Source organism: Solanum verrucosum, unplaced genomic scaffold, assembly GCF_900185275.1.
Source record: "Solanum verrucosum unplaced genomic scaffold, falcon-dt-bn FXZP01000165.1, whole genome shotgun sequence".
Taxonomy (NCBI): Eukaryota; Viridiplantae; Streptophyta; class Magnoliopsida; order Solanales; family Solanaceae; genus Solanum; species Solanum verrucosum.
The window spans coordinates 1,373,125-1,391,471 of NW_026020340.1; the positions used below are offsets into that span (position 1 = coordinate 1,373,125).

Genomic DNA, 18,347 nt, shown 5'->3' on the forward strand with positions numbered 1-18,347 from the left:
ATATTTTTTGGAAGATTCAACGCGCACCTAAAGGCATTTTTAAAGAGTTTTGAGTGGAACTAATACAGAAGATTCAACTGAAGGACGATCTTTTCTATTAGTCAGTATGAATCATGGGGAGATGTAGATCATAACTTATTGATTCATTCCAACAAATTTGTTTTTGCTACGATCTTGCATATATTGAAAGTTCACTAAGAAAATAATACATTTTATACTCTGCAAATCAAATGGATTGTGAAAACTAGGCCTCAGATTCATAATGTTCAAATCCTGGATCAACGAATATTTCTTTTTTCCATCGACGTACTAGTTATTGAAATGCTGATAAATTACGATGCATATGTATAAGAATGGTATATAATTTATAAAAACATTTATCATAAAGCATCTTAGTTACATTTTGTTGGGCTACTTACAGGATTGTTGTAAATACATGTTAGTAAAAGAGGCTACTTCATAATGCCCTACTTCTGTAGACACAAAAAACTGGGATTTCCTTATATTGGTGAAGTATTGCATTTACTATGCTCTTATTTGAGCTTGAAATGTAGAGCTCAACTTTAATGTCTTCTTAGCCAAATTGCGAATATCCTCTCGTGAAGATTCATTTGATATTCGTACAATTTCATCCAACGCTCCACTTGACACGAAATCTCTAGCATTACCCTCTGCCATAGCCATAAGAAGATGCATCACAATTAATAGATATATCTTTACTTTGATCTATTATTGTGAAGAATTTCATATATAGATTTTTGAGTCGGGGGGCATTAGATCCCCAGAGTAGACTAGCACTTGCCAAGGCCAAGGTATACGACTACGCCAGAAGGTTTAGCTGTTTTTAGCTATATCATAAAAACTGTATATACATGTGCATAATACTCTAATAGGTTTCCTAAAATCACAAGAACAGCTATAACAAGAAATAGGTTTGGACAAGTAGCTAACCATTTTGTGCCAAATGACAGAGAGCAAGTTCAATGTGGCGCCTAGTGGAAGAAGAAGCACTGTTAGAGTTGGTTGTCAACCATCTAAGTACACCATCTTCCATAAGAGTAGAACGGCCTTTCCGATGTCCTGGAAAAAGTAATACTAGTCAAGTTTTTGCTCACAGGAAAAACAGTAATTACATCCATGTCTGAACCACACAAACCTTGAATTGTTCCGCGCGATTCACACTTAGCAAAGTTAGCCAATCCTCTGGCAACCTGTGCAATGACTTCAATATTTCCAGATCTAGCCATTTCTAACAATGCTTTGACAGCTCCATCTTCCCTCAATGTAGCATGCAACTTTTCTGCCATGACATAGAACCTTATCAATTTTCAACATAAAAGAATAAACCATCCAGCCTCAGAGGATCAGTGAAACATAATGTTCCTTAAATTTTGTAAAATACAAAAGGCAATGTCAACATGGAGTTGAAGAAGATAATGCGTAGCAAACAATTCACACTAGTCAATTCAACAATGCACATGAAAGTAGAAAGCGTAGGAAACATAATGCAATCAACTGCCATCCAGATAATGACCTAAACTTACCATTTCCACACAAATTTGCAATTGCTCCTGCTACCATTCGAAGAGTTTGGGCGTCTTCAGTTTTGACAGCTGTATTGGCTAAAAGTTGAGCACCTCCTTTACTTGATATTAATCCTTGATTCATTTCTGAACAGGTTAAAATTTGAAAAATTTCAGTAAAACGCAAGTGAATTTGATAGATCAGCCCTTAATAACAGATTCATGTGAACGAGAAAGAAATTTTAGAGGGTTAAAACATCGAGCTGACTGGATAATAGCCAAACTTTGCTTTTGCAATTATTCTGATGTTTACACCTTTAATCTGAAAAATTATATTCATAATATGGATGATTATACAGTCTTTGTATAACCTTTATTTGTATATATAATATATGTTACCTATTTCAAAAAATCTGAAATATTATAAACAGATTGATGCACAAGATTACTATCACTTGAATGTTCTACCATATATGCACAAGATTTCAAAAACTGAGAATGTAATGAAGAAAAGATTCACAAGTACCATTCATTGCCAAATTGGCAATAGCTCCAGAAGCCACTCTGAGTATAGTTGCATTTTGGGATGATTGTAGCAGCATAAGAAGTGCATCTAAACCACCTTCTTGCACAATCTTTTCCTGATTGCTGTCTGAAATAAGAAAAAAAAAAGACTCAGGTTTTTCCTCTGAATATTACCTGTTGATTTTTTTTCATAACTGAAATGACAATAACTTGTCCATGTCAGTCTTGTGGAGTTGAATCAGATTATGGACCTAGTGGGAATGGAAGAGTACATAGAGATATAATGGTGGACTAAAAAATCTCTCATGCACCTCTCTTCAATCTCAATTCTAATTGATTAGCTTCTCTTTTGCGCACAGTTTGCATAAAAGATATGTTGAAATTAGAAGGTCTTGACGATTAAAACCAAACAGATCTGACTGGTTTATGAATGATCAATTAAGAAGCTAAGAGCCCAAGAAAGCAAAGCAAGCACAGATTTTCCTAAATTTCTCCAAGTAGCAAAAAGAAGAGACTATTACTAGCCTATTCACAGTTGTCGCATAACATTAAGCACAAAAATCCTACCTAAGGAAGTAACCTAATGTCATTCACCTCAAATGAGCACATATCATTTAATATGTTTTAAGGTTTAGGAAAGATATTTTACTTTGCAACATAAACTTTATGCCTTAACTCTAATGTCATGGCTTTTTGCAAGTCCAAATAGGTAATTCAGTTTATCTGGGTAGCTAAAGAACCATCATTTTCAGTTACCATTCCAAATAAAGATTTCTATCAAGCTATTCTGTTTAGTGCTATTGACAAACATACCATTGTTTTGACACTTATATATCACTCAACAGTTAGTTATACAGACCTTCAGCTGCAAGATTGGCTACCACCTTCACAGCATGAATCTGGACGTCCAAATCAACTGATGACAACAAAGAGATTATCTTCTGGACACCAACTGAATTGCAAAGTCATTGAACCTAGTTAATTTAAAGAATCCAAAAGATAAATTGAAAGAAATAGCTCTGATTATGCTATTATATAACAAGACTGTGACCTGACTTAAGCATTTGAAGAGTTTTACCTTCTTCAATTATCTTTGACATGGTGTTCTGATGGGCAAAAATCCTTTCTCTTGATTCAGTTGATCTGTGCATATTGAATGATCTACTGGGTGTATATTGCTTCATATATGACTTCTTCTCCTGTAAGTATCAGATGTTAACTCTAATCCGGGATATAGTAGACAAAAGAACCCCAAGACAGGACTTACCTCAAAGCCATCTTCACTCTCAGGCACAAGCTTCTTTATATTAAACAGCTCATTTTCAGCAGCTTTCCTTTGCTTTTCCTCAATTAGAAGTGTTTGCCTCACATTGTGAAGCTCGTCATGCAATTCTCTCTAAGGGATCATGTTGAGGAAGCAAAGATTATTATCAGTAAATTTTCCACTAACATAAATTATGTTTTTTGGCTTATGAGTAGAATGCACATTTTTCCTATTTTTGCTGTTTTCTTTTTCACCTTTTCTTTTCTTTTGCAGGAGGGTTGGTAAGGAACATGGGCATGGCAAGATAATTTAAGTGAATTTAACAATAATGATAACCTTGAGGGGACAAACGTTAAAGTGCTTTACATACCTTTTCTGATAGTAGAACCTGATATTCTGTTTTTAATGCTTGAAGTTCCTTCACAGTTGGCTCATACAGGTGATGCATTTCTTCCAATTTGGATCTAAGTGCATCTGACTCTTTTTCCCTCTGAATCTACAATCAGGAAAAGAAATAACAATTGAGGCTGAAAAGAACTTTAACCTAGACGATTAAAGCCAAAACTGTTATAACAACAACTACTCCTCAGCGTCAACTATATGAATTGTCAATAACCATATTCCCCATTTATATTCATCTCAAGCCAACACTATACAAAATGAAAATAAAATGAAAGTTCAAGAAGTTCTCCTATATTTCCTATTGACATAAGAATCTCTAATAGGGCTAAAAACCTCCTAGAAAGCATGTCACCCATACTCTAATTGCCATGCCTGGGAGTGCTGGGAGGGGGGGAGTGGGGTGTTAGTGTCCCACATTAATTGAAGGATATGTTGTTTGTCTCCTTATATGGTATTGTACAATCCTTATGTCCAAAGCTAGATTTTGTGGTTTAGTTAAGCCCAAGGTCTATTTCTTTACAAACACCATTACTCTCATCTACAAACCGGAGCATCTAAAAGTCGACATAAGACATGATCAAACCATCTCAAGCGACCTCTCATCTTATCCTCACTCTGTGTTACTTGCATCAAGCTTATTTTTAATCTTGTCTAGACTTGTATGGTTGCACATCCATCTTAGCATTTGCATCTTTGGGACACTCATCTTGTGGACATGTTGTACTTACTACTTTAGAAGCCCAACATTCGCTCTCATGTATATTAATCGTCATATAACTATTTCATAGAACTTACATTTCACTTTGGTAGGTATCATTCTATCACATAACACCACGGCAACTCTTCTCTGTTTCAACCATTCAACTTTGGTTCCATGTATAGCATCTTTATCTATCATTCCATTCTCCTAGTACAATGGACCTAGATATCTGAATTGTTTGCAGTTAGGCACCACAATCTCATCTAATTTCACCTCAACTTCACTATTCGTATGCTGTCAAAACTCATATTGCATATATTCACTCCTAGTTCTACTTATCCTAAAACGGTGGACCTCATCTAGCATTGTGTTGGCTAGCTCATCCATAACTGGGGTAAATAAGTAGTCAATGCTGATCCTTGGGGTAACCCACAGTTACAGTTAACTCCTTTGTATCTCCTACTGTTTGTACGCTAGTGAAGGTTCCTTCATACATGTCCTTTATGACATTTATATATATTTAACATAAATTCCTTACTTCTCCAACATCCACCAAAGGACCTTTCTTGGTATTTTATCATATGCCTTCTCTAGATCAATGAACATCATGTGTATAACTTTCTTCCTCTCGCAATAAATTTCCATTTATCTTCTTAGAAAAATAAAGCTTCCACTGTAAATGTATCAGGCATAAATTCAAACAGAAGACTGATAAAGCATGCAACCTACCAGACTGATTATGGGTTCACAGAATATCTCTCTAAGAACTCACACTTCCTTAGGTGAAGTAGGAGGCTCCTAATACCTAAATCTCCCTGGCACAAGCACCACTGGTAACGGATTAGACAGATTTCTGCAACCAGATCTGGCATCATTGAAAGTTTAGCTGTTGTCCATAACATTCAATCCCAACAGCTATAGTGACCTTTTCTCCATCAACTGCCATACCATTTTGGCATTTTTCAATTTCATCTTCCATCCTATTAACACGGACAGTCAAAATGATGTATCCGACACTGATACAAACACACAGGAATGACACTTGTGCCACGACATATTACATGATCTGGAATATATACATGAATATGCATTCTCAGTAGTGATTACTAGTGGAACATATGCATTGCCTAATATAAGTAATAGATGTCCAATCCTTCTTTTGTTCTTCTTTTGCCTCCTCAATTAAAACCATAAGTTCTTGTTCATTTTAGTATGCCTTCAACATTCTCTTGTTAGATTTATCCTGACTAGCTTGTAAAGTGTTGATGAAGGGTGACACCGTGACGGTGTGAAAGAACACAGTTTTGTCTACTTAATACCATGTCAAGTTATATTGATCCCCTTTAGATATTTATTTATACATTGAGATGTTGAGAACAAGCTGTCTTAATTACAGTTAGCAGTTTCAATTTTATTTTATTTTTAAAAAGAGCACACAGTCTTAATTATTTATTGTTCAAATCCTAGATGCGATATCTTAATATAGATGTGTATTTAGAGCAAACATCTTAATCATTATAAAACCAAATGGGCTTAGTCAACTACGTCAACTGAATAAGAGTGCAAATCATCATCCTATATAAAATCATAGTACAGAGGTTGGATGGTTATTCAGCTTTACCTTCGTTGAGGTTTCATGATCTGTAAATTGTTCTTCAATTGCATGTAGTTGTTCCTTTGCATTTTCAACACGAGCATGCTCATCTTTTAGCTGTTGTTCTAATTGTGCTATTTTCTCTTCATACATCAGAGTAGTATCTGCAAGTTCCTTCTGATATGAAGATGCTTCCTTCTGATGGTGCTTTTAGGGACAGAAAAAAACAAAATTAGATACTTTCCCATAGCAACCTAGAACAAATAGAAACTAAATTGGGCTCTTGATTAATTTCAGCATGACAAGAACAGAAAATTAGATTAACTTCATTCCACAGATTAATTATAGGCTTTTAACAACTTTAGTACATTGTAAGTTGTATTTTCTGGCTAAGATAACCTGTCAAATTAAACATAGTAGGAGCTATGAATTCAGAAATGACAAGTGCAAGTTGAAGTCTTAAAAAGAAAATAGAGCATTCCGGCATAAAAGATCAACCTCCATTAATTCCTGAAGGACAGTTGACTGCTCCTTCATCAGTTCTAATTGTTGTTCAGCACTTTCAGAGCGAGCATGCTCATCTTGTAATTGCTTCATCAGATCAGTTATCTTCTTCTCATACATTTGGGTGTTCTCGGCAAGTACTTTCTGATATGATGAATTCTCAGTTTGTTGTTGCTACAAACACCAAAACAACAAGATTAGTGCCACAGCTGGCCCAATGAAAAGATGTCCAGTTTATGACAGAAAACTAGATGCAGAGCTACTAAATAAGCTCAAAATCATAACCACAAAGCATATTAAAGGTTCAAATTGCCAACTTCTTCAAAACATCACATCAAGAAATACTTACAATTTCCACAAGCACATATCAAAGAACCTAACTCATCTTAAGTTAAGAAAAATGAACCATTTAACCTTTTAACCGGTTCATGCTAAGTAGTGGCAATAATAATCTGAACTTTACAAAATTTGAACCAGAACTTGAATAGGAAAACAAGTGGACACATCTGCAAGGAAACCCATCTCGAAACGAGTGAGTTGCCTAAAACCTCCCTTGTTGCTTGCATGATTTCAGATAAAAAAGACTAATCATTTTAACCTACCTCTTAAGGATTGTCTTTCTTTCAGAACCTTGTTACTTTTAAGCTGTCTTTTAGCCTGAGGCTTTCAGAAAAGACACATTTCTTACAGGTGACTTATTTATAACAACTCTGTACAATGTAAAGTTGTAAACATTACATTTATCCAATGTTGAACAGTAATACATACACTATCATTTAGGTACATATGTAACTTAATTGCTAAGTCCAACAATTTAGTAGAAGAATAGGGAGACGAGGATACATAAAAGGATAAAGAAATAGCTCTATATAACTTTCAATAGCTAGACCTCTGGACATCAGAAAATCACCAAGCAGTCTCAGTTCTTCTTTACTGAGATGAGTCTACACAGGACTTAGTATATCTATCATAAATGCATCTGAAAATACATAGCTCAACTCACTACCACAGCTTTAAATCTAATTTCAGAAGTATGTTAATGAACATAATTGATCAACCCTAGATACCTTGCAATGCTTTAAGCTCATTTGTAGGCGTGCAACCTCATCCTGCAACAAATTGTTATGATTTTTGTCTTGGTTGAAATCTTTCAGTACGTTTTCCAACTCCAATTTCAAACGACCATTCTCCTTTTCAAGAAGCTGAAATTACACGAGACATATTTAGGAGCTTTAGCCACTGATTTGAGAAAGTTCAAAGTTTGTAGAGATTAGGACTAGATGCTCATTATTAGTAAAACATTTTTTAAAAGAGAAGTCATTCTGCCCATGTACCTTGTTACTCTTCAAATCTGATTCTAGTTTCAAATTATCATTCTTCATCGAATTGATCAGTTGCTTCTGGCGACTCAACTCCTTCAACAGATTTTCCATATCTGACTCCAGGCGACTATTTTCTTTCTCTAGAAACTGCAGATGAAATAACCCATGCAGGGAAATTCAAAGCATGGAAGTAAATATATCAGTTCACTGCCCCACCAGAATGAGATGAAATATGGAAGGACAAGATGCTATAAGGATTCCTTTGTTTAGTAAGCTCAACCTCAGAGAACAAAGATGATAGAAATTCTATCCCAAAAGATAGAAAAAGAGGCCAAAAAGTTACCTCAGACCTGGCAACTATACTTCTTTCTGCTTCAGTAAATGACTTTTGACACTCTCTTAGTTTTTTTTCCATAGCCATTCGGTCATTTGCCCTAAACTTTTGTTGCCTATCAACCTCCACGGTGAGGTGCTCCAGTTGAGTCTCTAGCTTCCGGCACAAGTTCTCGTAATCAAATTCTTCTCTCAACTTCACCGTGTTAACTATTTTCATGGCCTGTATAAAACAATTAATTCTAGCTCATGTGGCATGAAAGCTTTAAAGTGTCTAACTATAAAACAGCACATATCCAGATATAATATACCAGCAGAAACGCACAATTTTTGGGTCATAAATTGGCAGAGATGTGGTCTGTCATGTCATGGTTAGCAAGGAATGAAAAAGCAGCCAATGATAATTTTTTGGCAAGAAAAGTTATTAAAAGATTATATTTCGCTTTCATAAGTGTTTAGCTTCTTATAGGAAAGCTCTCTGTAGATCAGTTCATATGATAAGCAGAAAAAGATATGTTGCACAGTAAATTATGTTTTCACTTATCAAAACTACTTCTTTCTCTGACATATGCGGCATGGTATAGATAAAAGAGAGCTTAAGCATTTAAAAGATAGACAAGAATCAAGTTGGCTGAATCTCTTGAGTCGGGATAAGAATTTTTATCCACCACTGGAAGTACTAATTATTTTTCTCTGGTTTTAAAAGTAAGTTAGACCAAATGGCAACACTCCTTAGATATGAGAGATACGGCTTATCGAAACTACTATTAGATAGAAAAAACAAAGGGAAGTCTAAATCATGAGTTTTTGCGGAATCAGATTAAAAGATATGACAGATTGCTAAAGTATAATTCAGTAGGAAAACTGAAGACAGTTGACACTTGAGAGGCTAAAGGACTACAAACAAACTGCCAGATGTAATAAAGGAATACAAATCTCACCCTTTGTCCAAACATTATTGTGCTTGTGGTCTCTGAATAATGACGAGAAGATGGTCCAACGGTTATTATGAGGGAAGTTCGTGCAGAACCTGTTTCATTACCTTATATTAATAAGAAAATACCAATAAAGACAAGAATTGCATTCACGTGATACAAACTTACACCCTACGGTGTCAAATATAACATAGATACACACCATGGAAATGATCACAACCGAACATGATGTGCAACGTGTTATGTATACAGAAGAGTCCATCCAGTAATGACATATTCAATAGTCAATTCATAATTAGACACGTGTCTAGAGAAATAGATTCAGATTATTTTAGTTTTGAGGAAAGGACGGAACAGATGTTAATCACAGCTTATCAGCAGTAGCTCCTAGAATCTTTTCACATACAACATACAACATACAATCTAAAAATCCCACAGCCCATTTCTCTACAAAGCTTTTCTGTTCCATAGCCACTACAATGAATTTCATTCAGCATAGAAGAATCATTCTTTCTCATATGCAACCCCACATAGATATTCATTTTACCGAGCTTTAGCTTGAAAGTTGAATCAACTTTATTATCATCTTTATGACTTCACAAGGACCATATATTGTTGCGAACATGGATGTTAACTGAAGAAATCAATAAGTGACAGGTAGTGGTGGATGTAGGGTTCTTTTTGTAATCGCAGTGTCTATCTCCCACCAACACAAGTACTGACTAACTCTACACACCAAGGCTTATGTAATTCTAAAGAAATTAATTAGTGTTTTTTTTTACTGTATTGCAAATTGAACCCTGGTCTCCCATGGTGGCTGTAGGGTAATATTTGAGGTCACAATAAAAGTCTCTATTTGGGAGGCTAAATAATAGATTTTTGAACAGAGTGTTCAGAGCAGAATCCTTGGGCCGGGATACTTCTCACTAATATCTATACTGCATGTAGCAAATGACAGTCAATTAAAGAGTTAAGAAATTGTATAGTAGTGAAAAGCCAGAAATAACTCCTTGGACTGAGAGGACAAGTAGTTCGTGTACAAAAAGTCACACATTAGAGTGAAAGAACAGGGCATAAGAACACACTTACTTCCAAAATCACACATAACAGGGAAAGTTCAAGGAATAAAAGCACACTTACTCTCAAACAACCTATGCAGGGTGATGGGCAAATTTTTGAGATCTAAATTAGCTAAATTAAGAACAATAAAAATATAGCTAAATTAAATGAGAGAAAACTTTGAATAACCTCCAAATGAATCACGAAGAAGTCGTGTTAGTTTAGAATCTCTTGTAGGTATATGAGGACTGTTCTCAGCCAATGCGTTTATACATTTTCCCAGAGAAGTAAGAGACAGATTAATAAACTTTGCCTCTTCCAACAAGCGACCTTCACTCCCTGCAAGACAGTCAAACATGTTTGTTTATTAATCTGGAGAATGAACCAAATAAAAGTAAGAGACATATGAACATGTATTGCATGCTTCCATCACCACATTACCACAATATCCCTCCCTCCCAGAAACAACCTATGTGTGAAGATGTCAAATAAGAAATCAAAAAGAACTGGTTAGTGTGAAATAATAACAAACCAGATTTGTCTATTCGCTCTGATCCTGCAAGATCAACTATTAGTAGCTTGCTTTTACGAACAATAGGCATCTGATTGCCATGTCTATCAGTTTTGCTGTCTTTCTCTTGTAAAGATGAGCCGGTTTCTTCATCATTTTTAACAGATTTACGGATGTTAACCTGTAAAAATAAGGAGAAATAAGAACAAATTAATAGACAAGCTACCTGCCTTGTATAGATTTCTCATCTTTTTAAAAGCATGCTACAGTTCAGTAAACTATGCCACGCACATTCCGTGACCAATATGGGACACTCTAACAACCTCCGAGATACCAAGACAAGATTGGAGTGTGGAAAAATAACACACGAGTCCAGCACTGGACAAACCAAGAACAAGAATGGGCTTGTCTCTAATACCATGTAAGGAAATCGAAACTAGTTCTAACTTGATCACAAAATTAGCTTATGAAGTAAAAGTTGCCCGAGACCATGTAACGGAGACAACATTGCATTCCTTCACCAATATCAGACACTATCACACCCTCCAACACAGCCAGGGCTAGACGCTCCCAGACACGGACAAAAGAATGTGTGAATCCAACATTGCATAAACCAAAAATAGGAATCGGTCTAACTCTTATACCATGTAAAGAAAATGGACATTGAACCTAACTCAACCCTACAGTTCTAGGTGTTTTTTGTGCAAGGAAACCAGTGAAACCAACAATCATCCTTTCCTGCATTGCAAATTTACAACTCAACTCTGAAACTTGTTCTTTAGTCTCACAGAGAACAAGTGGTCAATGCCTGAACATACTGATGAGCTGCTGGATTAGAAAAGGGGGTAGCAAGAATCAGAAAAAAGTGATGGAGGATAATACCTTCCTGCATTTGGTGGGCAGTACGGAAGGAGAAAAATGGTAGATGCTTTGAAGATAACATTAAGTCCATTCATGATGAGAAATGGAACTGCATTGTTTCTCTATATTGTTTTGGTGCAAAGAAAATTGTATAGAGGAAGTAGCTGAGCTTGTAGATTTTTTAGGTGGCTCCTAAATCTAGAACCTTCTATTATGAAGGACGCTTAACTCTTTAAGATCCTAAATGCATGAGTAGGAACAGGAGAACGTCCAAAATATAGTTGTGTATCCTCAACTTTTTTGCCATGAGAGAATAGCTTAGGAAATTTTAATTTATACCATAAGAATTGCATGGCTACGTGATGATTCGGTATTTAACTTAGTATTTGCTGCAAGACGGTTGGCTTCTCCAATTTGCAGTAGTTGCAAGAAATGGTCAAGATCCTGAATCTTAACCACTGTAGCACCAGGGACAGACACTTCTCCAGTCTTAGCATCTTCAACAATTGGAATGTTTATCTTTTCAGGAGCAAGCAAATCTTGGATAGACTCCATGTACAACTGTTGCATAAATTACAAATGTTAGTAACTAGCAGTGAAACTCAAATTAGACTATTCTGAAGAAACATATATATGGATAAATTTACACCACTATTGCTATAATTTTTCCTGATAGATTTAATTATGTGCTATTGAATTTAAAAAGTAAGTGGGTGGAAATATCCTAGGAGGCCAATAAGGTACAGTAATGTTGAAAAGTTGCTTTGACATATTTTTTTTTCTAATTGAGAAGTCTAACCATGTGACAGTATCACCATCTCTTAAGGTTCTTAATCACTATAACAGGACTGGTATCTCAGATCTTTACGAGTTTAATATAGTTATGATAGGTACTGGACATCTCTCTATACTAACAAGCGAAGCTTGACGAATCAATTCATTCAAAAGGTTACCTATGCATTCAATTTAATGGACCCTGAATGTCTGTAGAGTTCATAACCTAAAGATCAACATGAAAGTTATAGTGACCATTCTATCAAATATTGAACCTCAAAAGCTAGGATTGGTCATCAGTCATCAAGCTACACAGTTGAGAAGTGTAAGCATATGAACCTTGTGCCTAACTCAACCCAAAAGGTAGCTCCTAAAGGGAAGGTTGCTCAAGTCCATATAAATAGACCACTAGTCCATTCCCCAATCAATGTGGGACTCTAACACCCCCTTTCATGCCAAGGCCCAACTGGAGTGTGGACAATATAACATTGGGACCCAAACAAGGAAGGAACTGGCTCTAATATCATGTAAATGACCTTGAGACTAACTAAGCCCCAAAAGCTAGCTCGTGCTTCATGTGATATTTATTAGGATAAGGACTGACAAAATTACAACTTATTTCAGCCTGGACCATCATCAACAGGTCCAGCAACAAGAATGATACCTTTTAATCTTTAATTCCCAACAGAACTTAGCATGGACAACAATATAACCTGTGTAGTGGGGTCCGGCGAGGGTAGGATGTACACAAACCTTACCCCTACCTTGGGGGTAGAGAGATTGTTTCTGATAGACCTTCGACTCAAAGAGAAGTTTTTGAAAAAGAGAAATACGATAGAAAAATAGCAAAATACAAAGCAAATGAAACAATAGATAGTACCACGCATTGAAGAATAAGAAACTAAGCAATCACTAACTACTACTACTAATAGAAGGGGAGGGTATGAGGCTAGCCCCCTGCCTCTCCCACATAAAGTATGAAAACACTCGGCTAACTACTATCCGTCTACTTTAATCCTTGACCTTCATACCTTCCTATCTAGGGTCATGTCCTCAGTAAGTTGGAGTTGAGTAACCTACCCCTAGTTCTTCTTCGACCTACATCAACCTGTCCTAACTCCAGTTATATCAAACCTCTCACGCCTCCTTACGGGAGAAGTATCTGCTCAGTGAAGAATAATTTCAAGATAATGCTTTTTCTTGAGAATGGTAACAATATTATATACGAGTAGCAAAATTTCAAGATAATCCTATCACATGAACTTCTTTTGTAGATCTATGTGTAAGCCTTTACCGACTCAAAAGAATAAGAGGACTTTACACAAGCATTGTGTTGCTAAGGGAAATCCACATGTCGTCCACTTCCCCTACATATTTCCCTTTTCCTGATCAGATGCAATGGCTACATCCTAATGACAGAATTAGGAAGGACTAGATGACATTGCGCATGGAACATCCAATTGAACAATTGTAATGTAAGGTTGTAAATCTATCCATAACAGAGAAGTTTCTGGCCAAGGTCAGACCACCTTTCACTACAGTAGGGCAGTAGTAGGAGGATTTTGCCTCTAAGAGGAAATCGGGGATGTCAAGAAGCCAATAGAAACATCTGATGTTGGCTATCACTAATTCACCAACAGTTTTGAATGTATGAGATTAGCAGTTAAAACTTCAAGTTATTCAACAAAATTTATGCCAAATGAATAAGCATTGTGTTAAATTTTCTAAATGTGAACTGCTCAACAAAACCTGCAAACAGCATTAAAGTTCCACATTCTTGCATTTTTCTTTGCCTTTGCTCTCAGTGTGCATGGATACAACAATTTGCAAGTCTGTAGTTTCATAAGTTTAAATGTATGGTCTACTACATAAGACGCAAAATGGATACTTATACAAACAGATTTCATCATGTTAACCCATATGAATACCTGTAAAAAGGACATTTCCACACTATCAGATGAGGGGGTTGTATTGACAATAATGTCCTCCAAAGCTCTAACCATGATGCCACGCTCTGATACATCATCTTTACCCAATCTACCAACTGTATAAGTCTTGCCAGTACCTGTTTGACCATAAGCCATAACTGTCCCATTATACCCATTCAACACGCTCTGCAAAATCAATCAATTTTTTTTTTTTGCAGATTAAACAGATAAAAATAGTTAGCCACAAAATCCAACAACGATTTTGTTTCCTTAAAATGTAAATTGAAAAAAAAAGTAAGAGATCCATAGTTGTATTGCATAAATAAAGGTTCTGTAGGTTTTATTCAAATAGAGAGCCACATAAACCCTGCTAATATCATGTTTTACTGCTCCTTGATATTGGGATCGAGGAATGTAGCATATTTTTCACCAACATTAGTTCACAACATTAGTATCTAATACACCTTTAATTGATCACTTTGACATGTATTAAGATGACATAAACTTTAACAGATGCAAATCACTTCGACAATTAACTAAACTGAACAATCTTCAGAATTTTTCCACATTCTTTTCTAGCTGAACATAAATACCATTCAACTCTGACTATTATCAATCAACCTCAAGTAACTTCAAAATAGAGTCTATATAAGTTAATAATAGTGACAAAATACTAGTAAGCAAAAAGAAAGTAGCAAGAGCACTTCTCACAGAACAGGAGCATGATATTGATGTCTGACTTGGGGAAGGGATGTGTCTCATGGAAAGGCAGAGAAAGCAAGTGCTCTGTCTTGAGCTAAATGTTTACCGGAAATTTGGTTTCTGTTCTTTGGGGGCTTTTGGACCCCTCTCAATCTTTTTCGTGGTTAGAAAGAAGGAATCTCAAAAAGGCCAGGAATGACTATCACTTGGCAGGTTTCAATAAAATGCCTACATGAAAACCTGATGGCTTTCCAGGGCTATGAAGCTTGGCTTGCTTTAACAACCACGTGATGATTCAAGTTTGTGTTGCACGAAGCTGCACCTTGCTCTCTTTTTTCAATAAGTTTTTTTCTAACGCCTAGTTAATTAGTGGGGCATCGGTAGTGGAAATTCACAGATCTGATTAGAAACTGGAAGCTATTACAACAGATAATGTCCATCATGGTAAAACTTAATGCCCTAATTATTGAATACAAGAGTGAAGAGTAAACTGTGTCTTCCCAAGTCAAGTGAATTGTATGCATAACTAACTACATCTCATTGCCGATCTGTTATTACTCATCATCAACAAAACCAAATAACATAAATGCTCCAATAAAAATATATCACAACTCATAATCAAAAGCTACTAGCTTTCATGACAGAATTATTACCAAGAAATTTTATGGACATTAGTGCAAACAAATTCATGAAACTAGCTACTTTCTGTGATAGCATAATACACTTCTATATATAGTTCAACCCATTATAGTTGTCATTGTACCACTTACCTCAACTACAGGCTTTGCAACTGTCTCATATATGCGCTTTTGTGATGCACTTTCAGCAAAAACTTCATCAAACTTGTAAAACTCAGAATTCCAGTTGTTTTTTCTCAACTTTAACTTCTTGAGCTGCATAATTTAGGAAGTAGTTTGATTGATTTAGTAAGTTATTATGAATTACAAAGATAGAGGGAAAGACACATGGCCATGCAAATGCACTCTAAAGGTTAATCATCACCTCAGGCTGCAGTTCAACGCAATCCGCATAATCAGCATCTGAAAGCTCCTGGGCATTTCTTGGTCGAACTCTGATGGCAACTCTAACTCTTCCAGGTTCTAGGAAATTTTGTTACATTTGCTTAATATGTGTTGCATGATTTTGACAAATGACCAAATTTAATGATGGCATAAAGTAATATCCAACAAGTACATCATATCTGACAATTGCATACTTATTACAATCCCCACAAAAGACTTTGAATGAGATCATCATTGCATATAACTCTAAAATAGAAAAGTGACATGGTATAAAAGCGGGTTGTAATGTAGATAATTCTAAATATTCTAATGTGGGTGTTCAGAGGTGTGCAAAAGATGATTTTCTTCTGCACAGTACTTGAGTTTGTGGATCATCCATTGTTTTCCTACCAATCAGTTCTTGAAAATTCCTTTATTACTCACGCCAAAGTGGGCACAAGGTGAACCTTAGAAGCGGAAGATAAGCAAATATATATTGTCTGGAAGAAAAAAATTACGCAGCTAACAAGTACATTCCTGAGTAAAGTGTATCCTTTTTATTGAACCTGAAAACAACAAAATGATTCTTCTTTTGATAATTTAGAAGATGACTAAAACTTTGCCAATAAACTGACATCCTCCTATATGCTTTCCACTTCTAAAAATTACATTTAATAGTCTCCACATTAAATAGTCAACCTCGTATGTATTCGGGAGAGGAGGCCATATCTTGCTCCTATTATAATTTTTCGTGTGCAATAGAAGAGCCTAATCAGAGGTGTGATAAAATGACTACTCCCTCTCTCTCATTTAATGTGGCACCGTTTGACTTGGCACGGTGTTCAAGGAAAAAAGGAAAACTTTTGAAACTTGTGGTCTAAAACAATTTTTGAATATTTGTGTGGCGGTAAATCATTTCATTAAGGGTAAAAGGGGAATGTTAAAGTTAAATTGTTTCCAATTATAATAAGGTGACATTCTTTTTGGACAGACTAAAAAGGAAAGGGCGCCACATAAAATGGGATAAAGGGAGTACTTTTTGTCCTGAAATTACAATTTTTTTAGCATCCGCTGTAACATTTAACAGACAATAGTATTACCCTCAATAGAGAAGAACAGGAAAAGAGTATTCACATACTCGATACCAACTAGTTTGAGATTGAGGTACAGTTGGTTCATTGATCCCTAAATTTTCAGCACATTTACTTGCACCAATAAAGTGAGCAGAATTATGATGCTTCAAATGACTACTCCACTTTACAAAATTTGCCAACATTTGTTAATCAAAATACATATCATCACCCAAATCTAGCTGGAGAACAGCTATCTTCAAAAACTTCAAATCTAACGTGCAGATAAGACAAAAACAAAAAATCAACTCCACATCCCAAATTCAACTTAGCTTTTCTCCTTTCTGTTTTTTTTTTTTTCCTTTTTTCAGACATAAAAGACCCTTCTTTCAAAAAAAAAAAAATGTGATACAACTGTCACACCACCAACTTCATTTCTGAATATTCAAGAATATTACAACTCAATCCTGGGTCTATCGAAAATAACCACTCTACCTCCCAAGCAGAAGCGGAGCTAGCTTACTGATTGTGGGTCCAGCCAAACACAGTTGCTTTGGTCCAAATTCTGTATTGAATACAAATTATAAATTTAGAACCCATTAAGTTAACCAACTAGAATCTCGAACCCATAAATTCTGAATCTTGACTTCGCCTCTACTCTCAAAGCAGAGGTGACATTTGCGTACACTATACCTTCCCCGAACCAAACACCACTTATGAAATTACACCGGATATGTCGTTGTTTTTTATTACAACTCAATCCTCAATATCTATAAAACCAAACAAAATCCACAAAGTTCTATAAAGACAAAAAATGCTCAATCTTTCCATATAAGAAACAACAACAACAACAACAAAATTCAAAAATCACAAACACAATCTAACCAACAAAGCATCAAAGCATCAAAACAACTAAAATCAAAACCTGGATCATTCTCCTGAGGAGGAGACCGATTTCTCGAAGTGGGTGTAACAGAACGCCTTGAATTAGATGATACATTTTTCGAACGCAAATTTTGCGATTGCTGCTGCTGTTGTTGGCTATTAACACTAAAATTAGCAACCCCATTTCTTCCAGAACCATGATTATTAGAACCATGATTAGGAGGTAACCTTTCAGACCTATGTGAAGATGATGGTCTACCAGTAGTAGCACTAGAAGTCGCCATTTTTTTCAAGAAAAAAACAACACCCAGAAACCAAAAAATGATACAGAAATTGATGAAGAAGAATATAGAAAGAGGGATTCACGTTTGGAGAAGAGAAAAAAAATTATTATTAATGGAGAAATGGAGAAGGAAGAGGCCGGCACGTACAATTTGACAAAGTACTATAAAAG

The 18,347-nt window shown here is 35.7% G+C and overlaps 1 protein-coding gene across 2 annotated transcripts; it reads right to left on the bottom strand.

Annotated features, from left to right (window-relative positions):
- Nucleotides 1–317: 317 nt before the first annotated feature.
- LOC125837163 (kinesin-like protein KIN-UC) lies at nt 318–18,236 on the bottom strand. 2 transcript variants are annotated; one of them, XM_049516305.1, is made up of 22 exons: nt 17,934–18,236; nt 15,940–16,037; nt 15,708–15,830; nt 14,236–14,421; nt 11,873–12,094; nt 10,694–10,853; nt 10,351–10,500; nt 9,109–9,197; nt 8,178–8,390; nt 7,847–7,981; nt 7,580–7,714; nt 6,507–6,686; nt 6,036–6,215; nt 3,683–3,808; nt 3,316–3,444; nt 3,127–3,247; nt 2,908–3,000; nt 2,050–2,175; nt 1,545–1,670; nt 1,157–1,300; nt 952–1,080; nt 318–671 (listed from the first exon to the last, which is right to left on the bottom strand). In XM_049516305.1, exons 1-22 carry the CDS (start codon nt 18,175–18,177, stop codon nt 526–528), a joined length of 3,255 nt encoding a protein of 1,084 aa, XP_049372262.1. In that variant the 5' UTR covers nt 18,178–18,236; the 3' UTR covers nt 318–525. The 2 variants fall into 2 exon arrangements, with proteins under 2 accessions (XP_049372262.1, XP_049372263.1); XM_049516306.1 differs by lacking the exons at nt 15,940–16,037; nt 17,934–18,236 and having other exon boundaries at nt 14,236–14,372; nt 15,708–15,828.
- Between the last annotated feature and the right edge of the window lie 111 nt (nt 18,237–18,347).

Bases quoted from the DNA above. Each gene is read 5' to 3' on its own strand.
- LOC125837163 (XM_049516305.1), bottom strand. From the start codon at position 18,177: ATGGCGACTTCTAGTGCTACTACTGGTAGACCATCATCTTCACATAGG. The intron at 1,671-2,049 runs GTACTTGTGAAT...TAACCTGTTCAG, and splicing joins TGCCAATTTGGCAATGAATG to AAATGAATCAAGGATTAATA. The intron at 1,081-1,156 runs GTTTGTGTGGTT...TACTTTTTCCAG, and splicing joins ATCGCGCGGAACAATTCAAG to GACATCGGAAAGGCCGTTCT.